This window comes from Hemitrygon akajei, chromosome 18, assembly GCF_048418815.1.
Source record: "Hemitrygon akajei chromosome 18, sHemAka1.3, whole genome shotgun sequence".
NCBI lineage: Eukaryota > Metazoa > Chordata > Chondrichthyes > Myliobatiformes > Dasyatidae > Hemitrygon > Hemitrygon akajei.
Window position 1 is genome coordinate 11,829,663 of NC_133141.1, and position 14,553 is coordinate 11,844,215.

At 39.7% G+C, this 14,553-nt stretch overlaps 1 protein-coding gene across 7 annotated transcripts in view; it reads right to left on the reverse strand.

Moving 5' to 3' along the window:
- LOC140741086 (KAT8 regulatory NSL complex subunit 1-like) overlaps positions 1–14,553 on the reverse strand; it is a 174,837-nt gene that overhangs the window by 5,852 nt on the left and 154,432 nt on the right. For all 7 annotated transcript variants that reach the window (XM_073070808.1, XM_073070809.1, XM_073070813.1 and 4 more), the window contains 5 exons: positions 8,221–8,369; positions 7,480–7,601; positions 5,383–5,449; positions 5,170–5,288; positions 376–598 (listed from right to left, as the gene is read on the reverse strand). In XM_073070808.1, coding sequence (XP_072926909.1) covers positions 376–598; positions 5,170–5,288; positions 5,383–5,449; positions 7,480–7,601; positions 8,221–8,369 — 680 coding nt within the window. The remainder of the gene's footprint in view (positions 1–375; positions 599–5,169; positions 5,289–5,382; positions 5,450–7,479; positions 7,602–8,220; positions 8,370–14,553) is intronic.

Consider the following 14,553-nt stretch of genomic DNA (forward strand, 5'->3'; position numbering starts at 1 on the left):
AATAAACTGCATTGTGATAGTTTGGGCACAAATACTTAGATTTTCTTTAACTCAAACTAACCCAGCAAATCAGTTAGCACATTGCATTAATGATGGACAATGCCACCGCTATCTCAGGTCCCATAGTGTAATTAGAGGCAGCACAAAGCATTTCTGTTTAAGAATTATTCACTCTACTCTCCAAGGAACACAGGACGACTTCAACTTGATGTTCTCAATTCTTGCTTTTGCCAAATCTGGCAATTATTGAGACCATAGGAATTTACCACACAAATGTGATGTCCCCACTGTTGCTTTAACAACTTGTTTATAGACACAAGATCAATTAGATTTTTAAAGCAAACCATTTTACTTGATTTGACTGGTCTATCTCACCTGTTCTTCATGGCCAACATCCGGGGTGGAACAGCGTGTATCCTCATTTGAAATCCGTGCAACATTTTCTTGAGGAACTGGAAAATAATTTGTTTCTGGATTGACAGGTGGTGCAGAAGGACTGGAAGGTGAACGTGAAAGGGTTAAATCTGCAAAACTGTGATAACTGACATCAGGAGAAGCAGGCCGAGGGGTCGGATGTTCATCAGTTGATTTGTAAGACCTGCAGATCAAAAAAATAACTCAGTTTCTGGACAGAATAAAAACTTACAAGTCATTCAAGAAATGGGAACAAAATCCATAAAAGAATCAAAACCTGAGTTCAGAAACACAAGGAAACAAAATAAATTCAACGCAAAATATACAAAGTACAGAACCAATTGAAAGCATGTGGCATAATTAGATACGCAATATTTTATCCAAGGTATGCCACAGTAACCATCTCAGAGACCTGTATAGGACTTAACATTCCATATTACAAGAATGTAGGAAGGGAAAAAATTTAAAGATAAAGTGGCAGTAATGTAGACAAGGATAGTGCCCCAGCATTAACATCAGGGGGCAATGCACAAGGGTGAGCAGACATGATAGTTATAACTAAGGAAATGAAATGGGATCCAAGTTTCTTGGGTGGCACAGTGTTTGGGTTGCAGCAGTTAGTGCCATACCTCAGTTCAAGCAATCAAAATTCAATCCTAACCTGTGGCACTGTCCCTGTGGAGTCTGCAGGTTCTCCCTGTCACCATGTGGGTTTCCTATGGGTGGTTCGGTTTCTTCCTATGCTAGTTGGAAGGTGAAATGCCACCTATGTAGGTGGGTGACAAGAGAATTTGTGCGGAGTTGGACACGTGAAAAAGCAATGCAACGGATTGCAAGCACAGATTGAGAGATCCGAGAGTTGTTTGACAAAATCCAGATATCCGGGAAAGTAGCAAGAGGTACAAACACAATCAGAGAAGTAAAACAAAATAAGTGTCTGGGACTGCAGTCTAGCTCAAGTTCAATACATTTATTTACATTGAGGACAACTCTGGAGCAATACTTTCTTTAATTAGCGAACCGGCCACACATGTGTAAAGTAAACAATAAGCCTGAATCAGTCAACAATTGAACACACTGAGGCAACAGGGATCAGAACATCAGAGAAAAGCAAACCAAGAACTGAAGTATTCAGTTAGCTTGCTGACTTTCAAGAAATACCAAAAAAGAACAGGCAAACAGACATGACTCCAAAAGAAGCGGGCATTGCTGGACATATGGGAGCAAGCAAAGGGTTTATATCACACCTGGGCATTCAGTGGCAGCCTCCTTGACAATGCTGGAGTAGCACAATGCCAAAGAGAGCAGAGCTGCATGGTTGACATTGCTATTCCTCACATCACATTGCTCCTGCTGGTTACCAAACTGTGGCATCTGCTCCTTTATAAGGAGTCAGGTTTTTCAATGGAGTCCCCACAGCTTTTATTATGCTTACAGAAGAATAGACCATTCAGCCACAATTTAATGAGACCATGGCTGATCTTTCACCTCAATCACTTTCCAGTACTAACGCCATATCTTGTGATTCCCTTCACATCTAGAATCTATCAATCTTTGTCTTCAATACAGTCAGCAACTAGGCCTCCACTGGGTGAAGAATTCCAAAGATTCACTATGCTCCTGGTGAAGAAAGTTCTTTCCATCCAAATAAATACAGCTGACCCCATATTTTGTGGCTGAACACCCTACTCCAAATAAGGGGAAACCAGAGCTTTGTTTCTATCTCATCAAACACAGGAGATTTTCAAGTTTTACTCCACAGAAAATTAAAATGTTGTGAGTACCCATTCCATGATCACCTTTGGCAATGTCTTCCAGATTCCAACTACTCTCTAGGTGACAAAAATCCCCACTTCAAACCTTACCTATTATTGAAAGCCATTGACCAATCAGTAGGATAGTCAAAAAGCTCAATTAGCAGTGATTCAAACACACCTAGATCCTCATCTATGCCCCTCATAATTTTATAAACACCTCTATATGGTCTCGGGTATATGACGAAGGGTCTCGGCCTGAAACGTCGACATCGCTTCTCCCTATAGATGCTGCCTAGCCTGCTGTGTTCTACCAGCATTTTGTGTGTGTTGTTTGAATTTCCAGCATCTGCAGATTTCCTCGTGTTTGCTCTATATGGTCATCCTTCAGCCTTGTTTGCACCAAGGAAAACAGTACCAGCCTATTGAGTCTCTCATAACTAAAATCCCCAGTCCTGGCAATAACATTGTGCACATATTCTGCAATCCCTCTAGCTTAATCACACCCTTCCTACCCTATGGTGACCGCAACTGCTTTTGTACAGTCTCACTACTGTCTTGTACAACTGTTACATGACATCCCATCTCCTGTAATCAATACACCATCCAATGAAGGCAAGCATGCAAAACACCTTCACCATATTGTCCACCATCTAACTATTTTTAGCAAACTACATTATTTATACCCCTAGGTCTCTGTTTTACAACACTCCCAGGGCCTCGCCCATCATAGTGCTTATCCTGCCCTGCATTAATTTCCCAAAGTACATTACTTTGCATGTGGCTACGTTAAATTCCATCTGCCACTCCTCTGCCTACTTCTCTAGTTGATCTGGATCCTGTTGTAACCTTAAAGAACTATATTCTCATCTGAACTATTAATATAGTGGACTGCAAGACCCTACAGAGGATAGTAAAGTGACCAATTAACATACTCAGTATGTCTTTGGACTGTGGGAAGAAACTGGAGGACCCAGAGGAAACACATGCATTCCATGGGGAGGATGCATGAAGACTGCAAGGACACTGGGATTGAAGTCTGAACTCCACCGCCCTAAGCTGTAATAGCAATCTGCTAACTGCTACATTACCGTGGCACCCTACCTATACCAGAGGCCCAGCAGTTTCTTTCCTTGCTCAAAACATCCTAGGATAAACTTTAAAGTTCAAGGTAAATTTTTCCACTGAGGTTGGGTGGCACTATAACTAGAGGTTATGGGTTAAGGATGAAAAGTAAAAAGTTTAAAGGGAACATGGGAAACTTCTTCACTCAGAGGGTCATGAGAGCGTGGAGTGAGCTGTCAGCGCAAGTGGTGCATGCAAGCTTGACTTCAACATTTAAGAAAAGTTTGGATAGGTACATGGATGGTAGGGGTATGGAGGACTATGGTCCTGCTGCATGTTGATGGGAGTAGGCAGTTTAAATGGTTCAGCATAGATTAAATGGGCCAAAGGACCTGTTTCTGCGCTGTACTCTTATTATCTGACTCTATTATCAAAGTACTTATATGTTACCATATAGATTCGTTTTCTTGTCACCTTATGCAATAAATCCACAATAGAATAATAACCATAACAGAATCAGTGAAAGACCACAGCAACTTGGGCATTCAACCAGTGTGCAAAAGACAACAAACTGTGCAGGTCCCAGGAAATTATACACTGTTATACTCATCAACACCCCCTCTTCTGTAATGTTGATATGTTTCAGGACATCACTGTCCTCTTCCCTGAACTCCCTAGCTTCCATGACCTTCTCCACAGAAAATACAAGTTATTCACTTAAGACCGTGCTTCGGATCAAAATCCTCAAAACAAAAAGGTAAGTGGAGCTTTTGCTCTTAATATGCTCATACTAACTCTTATAATTTTCCTTTACCTTATCTGCCAAGGAAATCGTCCCTTTTTGCCCTCAGAATTCCTTATTTTTCAATTCCAAAAGATCCATTATGCCATTTACTCTAAACTACTTGTTATACTTGCCTGCATTTTTTTTACTCTACACTTCACTCATTTGCATTGTTTTTCCATTTAGATAATAAGGAGATACACATATTTACTCAAACAAAAATATACCCATCTGGAAAGATGGAACTACAAACAAGGTATGGTACTGATCTGATGGTTGCCTTTAATTCCATTAAAGTGTGTAACAGAATGAACAGCAAAACTGATACCACAGGGTACAACTTGGACTATAGGTTGTAAATGCACAGCTGTCACTAACATAACTGAAAGAAATTCAAGAGAATCTCCCTTCCCCAAGAGTGGTAAAATGTGGTACTTATAAACATAAGTAACTAGAGCAGTCACCGATGCATTGAGAGACTAAAGAACTGGATACTTTAAAAGATCATATAATAGGTGAGAGGCCACTACTCTTAACCAAATATATTGCCAGATATCCCCCATTTATGCTGTGTATTATGTCTACTCATGTTCTTACAAGCATTACTTGGTACACAAATCTTATACAGCTTTCATAACTTTTAATAACCATATCCAATCCAAGTTGTTTTCCAAGCACAACAGTGAGGATGCCCTACATCTACAATCTCTGTCAAAGCACCTTACCAATTCAGTCAGAAGTTGAGAAGGGATCAAGCAGCTGCATTAAAATTATTTGGGGAATGAGAGGCAACATGTCCTATCAATATAACCATATAACAATTACAGCACGGAAACAGGCCATCTCGGCCCTTCTAGTCCGTACCGACACTTACACTCACCTAATCCCACAGGCCTGCACTCAGCCCATAACCCTCCATTCCTTTCCTGTCCATATACCTATCCAATTTTACTTTAAATGACAATACCAAACCTGCCTCTACCACTTCTTCTGGTAGTTTGCTTGTCTATAGATAACCATCCTGGTGCAAGTTACAGCAACAAGCCAAAAGCTGTTAGCTTCTGAATATTGGATTGAGTACAAAATCTTGAGCAAAAGTATTCCCTCCATGCCATAATAACAAGCACACCATGAAGCTGCCACTATCAATACCTGCTTCCACGTCTCTGGGCATGGACAGGGGAAGCCAACCACGTTGTCCACCGACAGCGTTCGAACTCCTCGTATTTTGTGTGCCGAGAACTAAATGCTGCATCCGAAAGATCCTCCATCTAAAACAGGACCGATATTTATATATTATTAAAATTGATATTCAACCATATAAACTTTACAAGATTTTTCTGTAGGTTAGCTGTGTTTCATTACCTCTTCACGCTCCTCTTCACCAGATCTGTTATTAGTTAAATCAGCTTTTAAATCCACCACACGCCAGCTAGAAGACAAAAAGATGATTTTAATGGAAAAAATTCAGGTACTTTTGCATCCACTTCCCACTTTTATTGTTTTACAACATTGAATCACAGTGGATTTAATTTGGCTTTTTTGACACTGATCAACAGAAAAAGACTCTTCTGTGTCAAAGTGAAAACAGATCTCTACAAAGTGATCTAAATTAACTATAAATACAAAACACAAAATAATTGATTGCATAAGTATTCACCCCCTTTAATATGACACACCAAATCATCACTGGTGCAGTCAACTGGTTTTAGAAGTCACATAATTAGTTAAGTGGAGATGACCGTGTGCTGTCAAGGTATTTCAATTGATTGTAGTAAAAATACACCTGTATCTGGGAAGTCCAACTGCTGGTGAGTCAGTATCCTGGCAAAAATTACACCATGAAGACAAAAAGAACACTCCAAGCCACTCTGTGAAAAGGTTATTGAAAAGCCTGTCAGGAAATGGAGACAAGAAAACTTCCAAGTCACTGAGTATCGCTTGGAATACGGTTAAGTCAATCATCAAGAAATGGAAAGAATATGGCACAGCTATAAATCTGCCTAGAGCAGGCTGTTCTCAAAAACTGAGTAACCATGCAAGAAGGGGAGCCATGAGGGAGGCCATCAAAAGACCTATGACAACTCTGGAGGAGTTACAAGCTTCAGTGGCTAAGATAGGGGAGACTGTGCATTCAACAACTGTTGCCTGGGTGCTTCACCAGTGCAGCTTTATGAGAGAGTGGCAAAGAGAAAGCCACTGTTGGAAAAAAACTCACATGAAATCTTTGCTAAAGTTTGCCAGTAGGCATGTGGGACACTCCAAAGTCAGCTGGAAGAAGGTTCTATGGTCTGATGAAACCAAAAATTGAGCTTTTTGGCCATCAGACTGAACGCTACGCTTGGCGTAAGCCAAACACCACACATCTTCAAAAGTACACCATCCTTACTGTGATGCATGGCAGTGGCTGCATCATGCTATGGGAATGCTTCACTGTAGCAGGCTCTGGAAGGCTTGTGAAGGTAGAGGGTAAAATGTATGCAGTAAAATACAGGGAAATCCTGGAGGAAAACCTAATACAGCCTGCAAGAAAACACTGACTTGGGAGAAGATTTGTTTTCCAACAAGGCAATGATCCCAAGCATAAAGCCAAAGCTACACAGGAATGGCTCAAAAACAAAAAAGTTAATATCCTGGAGTGGCTGTGTCAGAGTCCAGACCTCAATCCAATTGAGAATTTGTGGCTGAACATGAAAAGGGCTGTTCACTCACAATCCCCTTGCAATCTGACAGAGCTTGAGCAGTTTTGTAAAGAAGAATGGGGAAAAATTGCAGTGTCCAGCTGTGGAAAGCTGATTGAAACCTATCCACACAGACTCCAGGCTGTTATTGCTGCCAAAGGGGCATCTACTAAATACTGACTTGAAAGAGGTGAATACTTATGCAATCAATTTTGTGCTTTATATTTGTAATTAAGTTAGATCACTTTGTAGAGATCTGTTTTCACTTTGACACAAAAGAGTCTTTTTCTGTTTATCATGTAAAAAAAGCCAAGTTAAATCCATTGTGATTCAATGTTGTAAAACAATAAAACATGAAAGCTTCCAAGGAGGGTGAATACTTTTTATAGGCACTACACATTTAAAGTAAGGAGTAAGTGTGTCAGGGGAAGGGGTGTCTGAGGAAAAGCTGTTCTCCCCCTCATCCCAAAGGCAGTTACAGTTTGTAACACACTGCTTCAGAAGATGATGGGTGAACTTGAATCACCAAGACACAGAGATACAGACCACATGGTGGTAACTGGGACATCTCGGTGATGAGCTGAAGGTCTTGTTTCTTGGCTGTCAGATTTGGTGCTCTTGCCCCGTAGATCATTAGAGCCTTATCCTTGTTAACACAATTCACCATGCTGTGTAGTTACTCACGCACAATACACATCCTAGCGTATTTTGCAGATTGCATATCTCCTCAATCAAATCCAAATCACAGTGTGAGCATGTTAAACAAATGCTGAACACATACCTTGGTGTTAGGATCTCTTTATACTGAAGCTTCTCTACACGAGTTGTTGCAGCAACGGACATTGGAATGACAATGTTGTTAATGTCAAAGGAATTTTCTCCCCTTCGTTTTCTGATTGCTTGCTGTTAAAAGAAAATTAAAACATTGTGCCACAGGTGCCATATAAAGCAGAAAAACAAATTCCAGTCTGGGTAGAGGTCATCCCCAGGTAATGAACAGGTTGTACTTTTACAGATGTCCTTAAGTCCATGTCAACTATAAGTCAGTGAATATTTTGGGTAGCTATACATTCACAGTACTGTAAAAAAATGGCATCAAAGCAGATAAGACACTTGTCTGGATTAAATTTAATTTACCCTGTTTCTGCCAAGACTCTACCTGACTTATGTCGTGCTGGATCCTTAGACAACCTTCTTATTCTCTGTAACAGCAATTTTCATGTCATCTACCTGCAAATTACTAATCATACCCCCCTATATTCACATCCAAATGACTAATTCCATCACAAAGGTCACATCACTGATCCCAGATTCCAGAGAAACACCTGTCCACCATCACCTTCCACCTATTACTAAGGTAATGCTGGATCCACTTTGCCAACATTGTTCCAAATCTCCGGATGTTTCACCACTTCTTGGGAAATGTTCCTCTCAATCCTGACACACAATACCTTGAGCTCAAAATTTCACTGAACAGATACTAGGCATTTTCAGTTTATTCTCAACAAAAGCTCCTTCTTACCAAGGTGGAGGCCACAGTGTGTGTATTGTTTAAACTTGGTGCAGAGCTCTCCGATGAAGACAACGGCCGCAGTAGCTGGTTGTGGGATGAGGTATGACAGCTAACCGTAGAACTACATGTGCTCCTCATGTCGGACAGGGCCTGCCGAGCTGCAAGAAAAGGTAGTTATACAAAAGTAAATTTTCAGTGATGACACAAAAGTTAAGATAATTAATTGCAGGACATACTCAGGTGGTCGGTCAGGCAGCAACTGTAGAATGAGAAACTAGAGTTAATGATTCAATGAAATACAGTAATAATGAGGCACTGAGGTCTCTCACTCTTGAAATCATTTCAGTAAATCTCTTCTGCACCTTCACCAAAGCCTTGAGCTCCAGTTATGGAAAGAGGCAAGGTTGACTCTCAAGGTCAAGTCTGAAATTAGAAATTCCTAAAGGATTCTTTAAGTATATTAGGAGAAGAATAACTTAAGAGAGAAGATCCCATTCATCATCAACATGGCAATCTGTGTGGAGGCACAAGAAATAGGCAAAATCCTAAATGAATGTATTTATTGCAGAGAAGGACAAGGACGGTAGTAAATTCAAGGGGGGGGGGGGGGGACGGGACAGTGATCATCAGTAGTCATCACAGTAATTATCCTGGAACATATCAGCATTATGAAGGAGATGGTGTTTAAGTACTGAAACACAAAAAGGTGGATAAGTCAAAGCCTGGCTGAGTGTATCCTAAGATCTTCAAGAAGCAACAGAGGAGAATGATCTGCACGGATGGGATACAAAATTAAGTTTTTCCATTGTATTTCAGTATATGTGGCAATAATAAGCCAATACCAGATTTCAGGGGCTCTTACTTTGTTACCTACAGGTGAGGCTTCAGAAGGCTGGCAGATAGCTGATGCTGTGCCTTTATTTATAAAGTAGGAATAAACCAAAGACTATAGGCCAGTGAGCATTAGATCAGTGGTGGGAAAGTTATTGAGGGGATTTTGTGAGACAGGATATATTTGCATTTGAAAAGGCAGGGACTTACTAGGAATAGTCAATGTGGCTTTGTGTGGAAAACCATTTCTCCCAAATTAGTTTTAGTTTCTTTTTTTTTGAAAAAGTGACAAAGAGGATGATGATGGCAAGGCCTTTATCAAGATCCTACAAGGTTAGCCCAAAAGGTTAGATCACATGGAGTTAGAGAGTGGTAGTGAAGTATTGTTTTCCAGATTGGGGGTTTGTGACCAGTGATGTCTGAAGAGATTTGTGCTGGGCCCAGTGTTATTTGTTATCTATATTAACAATCTGGATGAGAACATAGTTGGGATGATTAACTGGTATATAGTACACAGTAAAGTGGATTGTCTAGTTCAACTGGGAAAGAGGGAAAGATGCATTTTAAGAAGTTAAACCAGTGCAGGACACAAACTGTGAATGGCAAGGTCCTGGGAAGTGTTGTTGAATGATGGGTGCAAGTGCATAATTCCCTGAAAATGGCAACACTGGTAGTGGACTTGTGCAGAATGCTGGTGGAATCATTACATTCACAGGCCAATGTATTGTGTCACATTGTAGTCATACACAACTTTAGACAGGTTGCACTTGTAGATATGCAGTTATGATCGTCACAGTATGGGAAGCATGTGCTAAAGTTAGAGGCAGTACAAAAAAGTGTCACAAGAATGTTGCCTGGATTGGAGGTCTTGAGTTATAAGGAGAGACTGGGTAAACCAGGTCAGTTTGCTGAGAGGTGACTTGATGCAAGTATATAAAATTATGAGAGGCATCAGTAGGGGAGATAGCTAGAGTCTATCTCCATTGTAAAGTTGTCTATAACTAGAGGGCATAAGGTGAAGCAGTGGAGGTTCAAAGGGAACCTAATCAAAAAAATTTTCCCCCACACAGAGTAGTTGGGATCTGCAAATGAGCTGCCAGAGCTGTAGCAGGCCAAGTTGGATTAGTTTCGATAGGCATGATGTCAAAATAGATGAAGTGGGCTGAAGGATGTGTTTCTATGCTGCACAACTCTAGCAGAATCAGGTTTATTATCACTGACTGATGTCATGAAATTTGTTGTTTTGTGGCAGCAAAATGAGTATTACAACCAAGGATTTTGGTAACTTTAACAGAATTTTTATTTGTAAATCACATGCTCCTTTTTCCACAGTAGAACCTCAAAAAAAGAGGAAAATTGTTTAGCATGAAAAACTAAAAATTCAAAAACTGAAATGTCAGCAGTTCAAAAGCATTCATCCTCCTTTGCTTAATATTTAGTTGAACCACCTCTTGCAGCTATTACAGCCAGTAGTCATTTTGGATAAGTCTCTATTAGCTTTGGACAATGTGATGCAGCAAGATTTTCCAACACCTCCTTGTAAAATTGCTAAAGCTGTGCCAGTTAGTTGGGGAGCGATGGTGGACAGTAATCTTGAGATCTTGCCAGAGATGTTTGATCAGGCTAAAGCCGGGACTCTGACTGGGCCATTCCACAACATCAATTTTCTTCATTTGACCCCACTCTGTGCTTGTTCTGGCAGTTTTTAAATCCATGATCTCTCTGTATTTGGTAGCATTCATCTTCCCATCAAAAATCCTGATCAGATTTCCAGTCCCTACTGCTGAAAAGCATCCCCATAGCATGATGTTACCTCCACCATACATTATAGTAGGGATGCTGTTACCTGGCTGATGTGAAGCATTAGGTTTATGCCACATGTACCATTTAGTGTTGAGGCTAAAAATTCCACTTTAGTCTCATCCGACCACAAGACCTTCTTCCACATCTTTACAGTATCTCCTAAGTGATGTTTACAAAGTCTTTACAGGCAAGGATGTACTTTTGTTTTTAGCTAGGGCTTCTTCCTTGCCACTCTTCCATAAATACCCTTTTTGTGCAAGGCCTGCTTCATCTCCAGTTGAAACCACTGACTTCTGCAGCTCATTCAGTGACTGTTGGCATCACAGTAGCCTCTCCTACAAGTGCCATTCTTCTCCAGTGATTAAATTTAGAGGCGTGACCTGACCTAGGTAGCATAGCTGTAGTTTCATATTTTTTTCACTTTTTCACATCAGACTGTACTGTTCAGTGCCTTTCAGATAGTCTTGTACCCTTCCCCAGATTAGTGCTTCTCCATTATAATTTCGCTGACTTGTCTTGAATGCTTTTTTGTCTTCATTTTGGTTTGGTCTGTCGAAAATCTACCATATTGCTGGACCATGCAGAGAGAGGGTTATTTATTTGTATGAATTCATTGAAAACTGGTAATATTACAATTTTCTACAGTACATCAACAAATTGGGTGAGTTGGTAAGGTAATGCTGTATATTGCACCTGAGGAAAGTAAGCATACAAATTGTGAAGGAGATGTACACTTTTTTTAGCCTCACAATTTTGGTTTTTAATTTTTAGTAAGTTGCTGACAGGTGTTGCGAGTTTTTTGATTTGATATGATGCACAATGTTTTGTAGATTAGCTTAAAAATCCTACTTCCAATATATTTTAAATTTAGAAAATGAGACAGTAAAATGTGAAAATAATTGTGGGGTTGGCACTGTAGTGAGGTAGTGTACATGGACTGCCAGAAATCTGATGGTGGAGGGAAATCTTAGATGACAAAAGGTTATTTAAAGTTCCATCAGGAAAAGCAAAAATCATTTGACAGGTATTAGGTAAGCTCATGTCCTGTGGAATACAAAGAAAACTAAAGAGAATGGGCATCACTAATCTGTTTTTCTCCTCATATAAATCAGGACATAGGAGAGGAGTTGCTATTCTTATCTCAAGCAAGCTAAATTTTGAAAAAGTATTCAAAATGGGAGATAAGGAGGGCAGATATATTCTGGTAAGGGGGAATGCAGATGGAAATTCAGTTACTCTACTGTATACGCACCCCCAGGAAGTGATATTAGTTTCTTTCAGAAAATTACTAATATTAAGGTAATGGAAACAGAAAGTTTCCTGATATGTGGGGGAGACTTAAATTTATAATTACAACCAAAGTTAAACTCAATAGAAAAACCTATGAAACAAAATCTTTACATAAGAAGGTTAATATACTTTTTGAGGATGTTGGTCTAATTGATATATGGAGGGACCTTTTCCCCAACAGAAGGGATTACACTCATTATTCTGCCCCCCCATTCTGTATATACAAGAATAGACTATTTCATAACATTTGGAAAAGACAAAGACAAAATAAACACTTGTGGAATTGGGACAACAGATGTAAGTGACCATGCACCTATATATTTATCTGTTGATTTTGATCTAGAACCAAAGAATACTATTTGGAAACTAAATTCAAGTCTACTCAATGATCCCTACTTTAAAAGAAAAAAAGGAATAAAACATTAAAGGAATTACAACATAGGCTGAAGGAACTAGAAAAAAAACACAAATTGAATTTGGCACAGGATACATTAGAGGAAATTTTAAAAATTAGGAATGAAATTAATAATTTGGCTATGCAAGAAATGAGGAAAAATTTTATGTTTCTGAAACAGAGATATTATGAAAGTGGGTATAAGTCTATGAAAGCACCGGCGTGGAAACTGAAAAAAAATAGCAGAAAATACAATTCATAGAATTAGGAATCCAAGAACAAAAATGATTTAAAAAAATAAGCTAAGTGAAATTCAAGAAGCTTTTTAAGTGTTTTACAAAACTCTATATTCCAAAGTTCCTGGGGGGAACATAACCCAAATTGACACCTTCCTGAATTCTCTAGTTACCCACTTTAAGCGAAGAACAAAATAGAACGATGACTGCTGACATAACTGAAGTTGAATTAAAAGCTGCAATTAGTAGGTTTAAATTAAGCAAGTCACCAGGATCAGATGGGTATATGGCAGAGTGGTACAAAGAATTTAAGTAGTGTGGAGTATGGTAGTGTGGAGGAGCAGAGGGATCTGGGGGTACATGTCCACAGATCCCTGAAAGTTGCCTCACAGGCAGATAGGGTAGTTAAGAAAGCTTATGAAGTGTTAGCTTTCATAAGTCGAGGGATAGAGTTTAGGAGTCGCGGGATAATGATGCAGCTCTATAAAACTCTGGTTAGGCCACACTTGGAGTACTGTGTCCAGTTCTGGTTGCCTCACTATAGGAAGGATGTGGAAGCATTGGAAAGGGTACAGAGATTTATCAGGATACTGCCTGGTTTAGAGAGTATGCATTATGATCAGAGATTAAGGGAGCTAGGGCTTTACTCTCTGGAGAGGAAGAGGATGAGAGGAGACATGACAGAGGTATACAGGATATTAAGAGGAATAGATAGAGTGGACAGCAGCACCTCTTCCCCAGGGCACCACTGCTCAATACAAGAGGACATGGCTTTAAGGTAAGGGGTGGAAAGTTCAAGGGGGATATCAGAGGAAGGATTTTTTTACTCAGAGAGTGGCTGGTGTGTGGAATGCACTGCCTGAGTCAGTGGTGGAGGCAGATACACTAGTGAAATTTAAGAGACTACTAGACAGGTATATGGCGGAATTTAAGGTGGAGGGTTATATGGGAGGCAGGGTTTAAGGGCCGGCACAACATTGTGGGCCGAAGGGCCTGCACTGTGCTGTATTGTTCTATGTTCTATATATCTGGACCTATTAGCTCAATACATCAGACAAAATGAAGATATCAGGGGAATTACTATTAAAGGAACAGAGCATAAATTGGCTTGTTACGTGGATGACATTTTGATCTATTTAGGGCAACCCACATACTCTTCACCTAAATTGATGCAATCCTTTGAACAATATGGTCAATTATCAGGATACAAGATCAGCATAGATAAAACCCAATAATTTTCATATAACTATAGCCCACCAAGAGAAATTGGAAGTAGATATGGCAAACAGTCTTTCAAATATTTGGGCATCATTATGCCAAAAGATTTGGCAAAGTTATCAGAATGCAATTATCAGCCTATACATAAAAAAATTAAGGAAGATATAACAAGGTGGAACCTAATTCCTTTTTTTAGTCTCAGTTCAAGGATTGAATCTATTAAAATGAATATACTGCCCAGACTATTATATCTCTTTCAGACCCTACCAATAGAGATTAATCAAAATCAATTCAATGAATGGAACAAAATGTTATCAAGATGTATTTGGCAAGGTAAAAGGCCTAGAGTTTGCCTCAAAACTGTGCAATTAGCCAAGGAAAAGGGGGGATGGGGCCTACCTTCTCTTAGAGATTATTATTTTGCAGCACAGTTGAGAGCTGTGATATGTTGGTGCAACCCATCATATGACGCTCAATGGAAAAACATTGAGGAGCGGGTACTTCCCTTCCCCAAACAGGCAATTTTGGCTGATAACAACCTACAAAGGTACATAAATACTATTGATAACC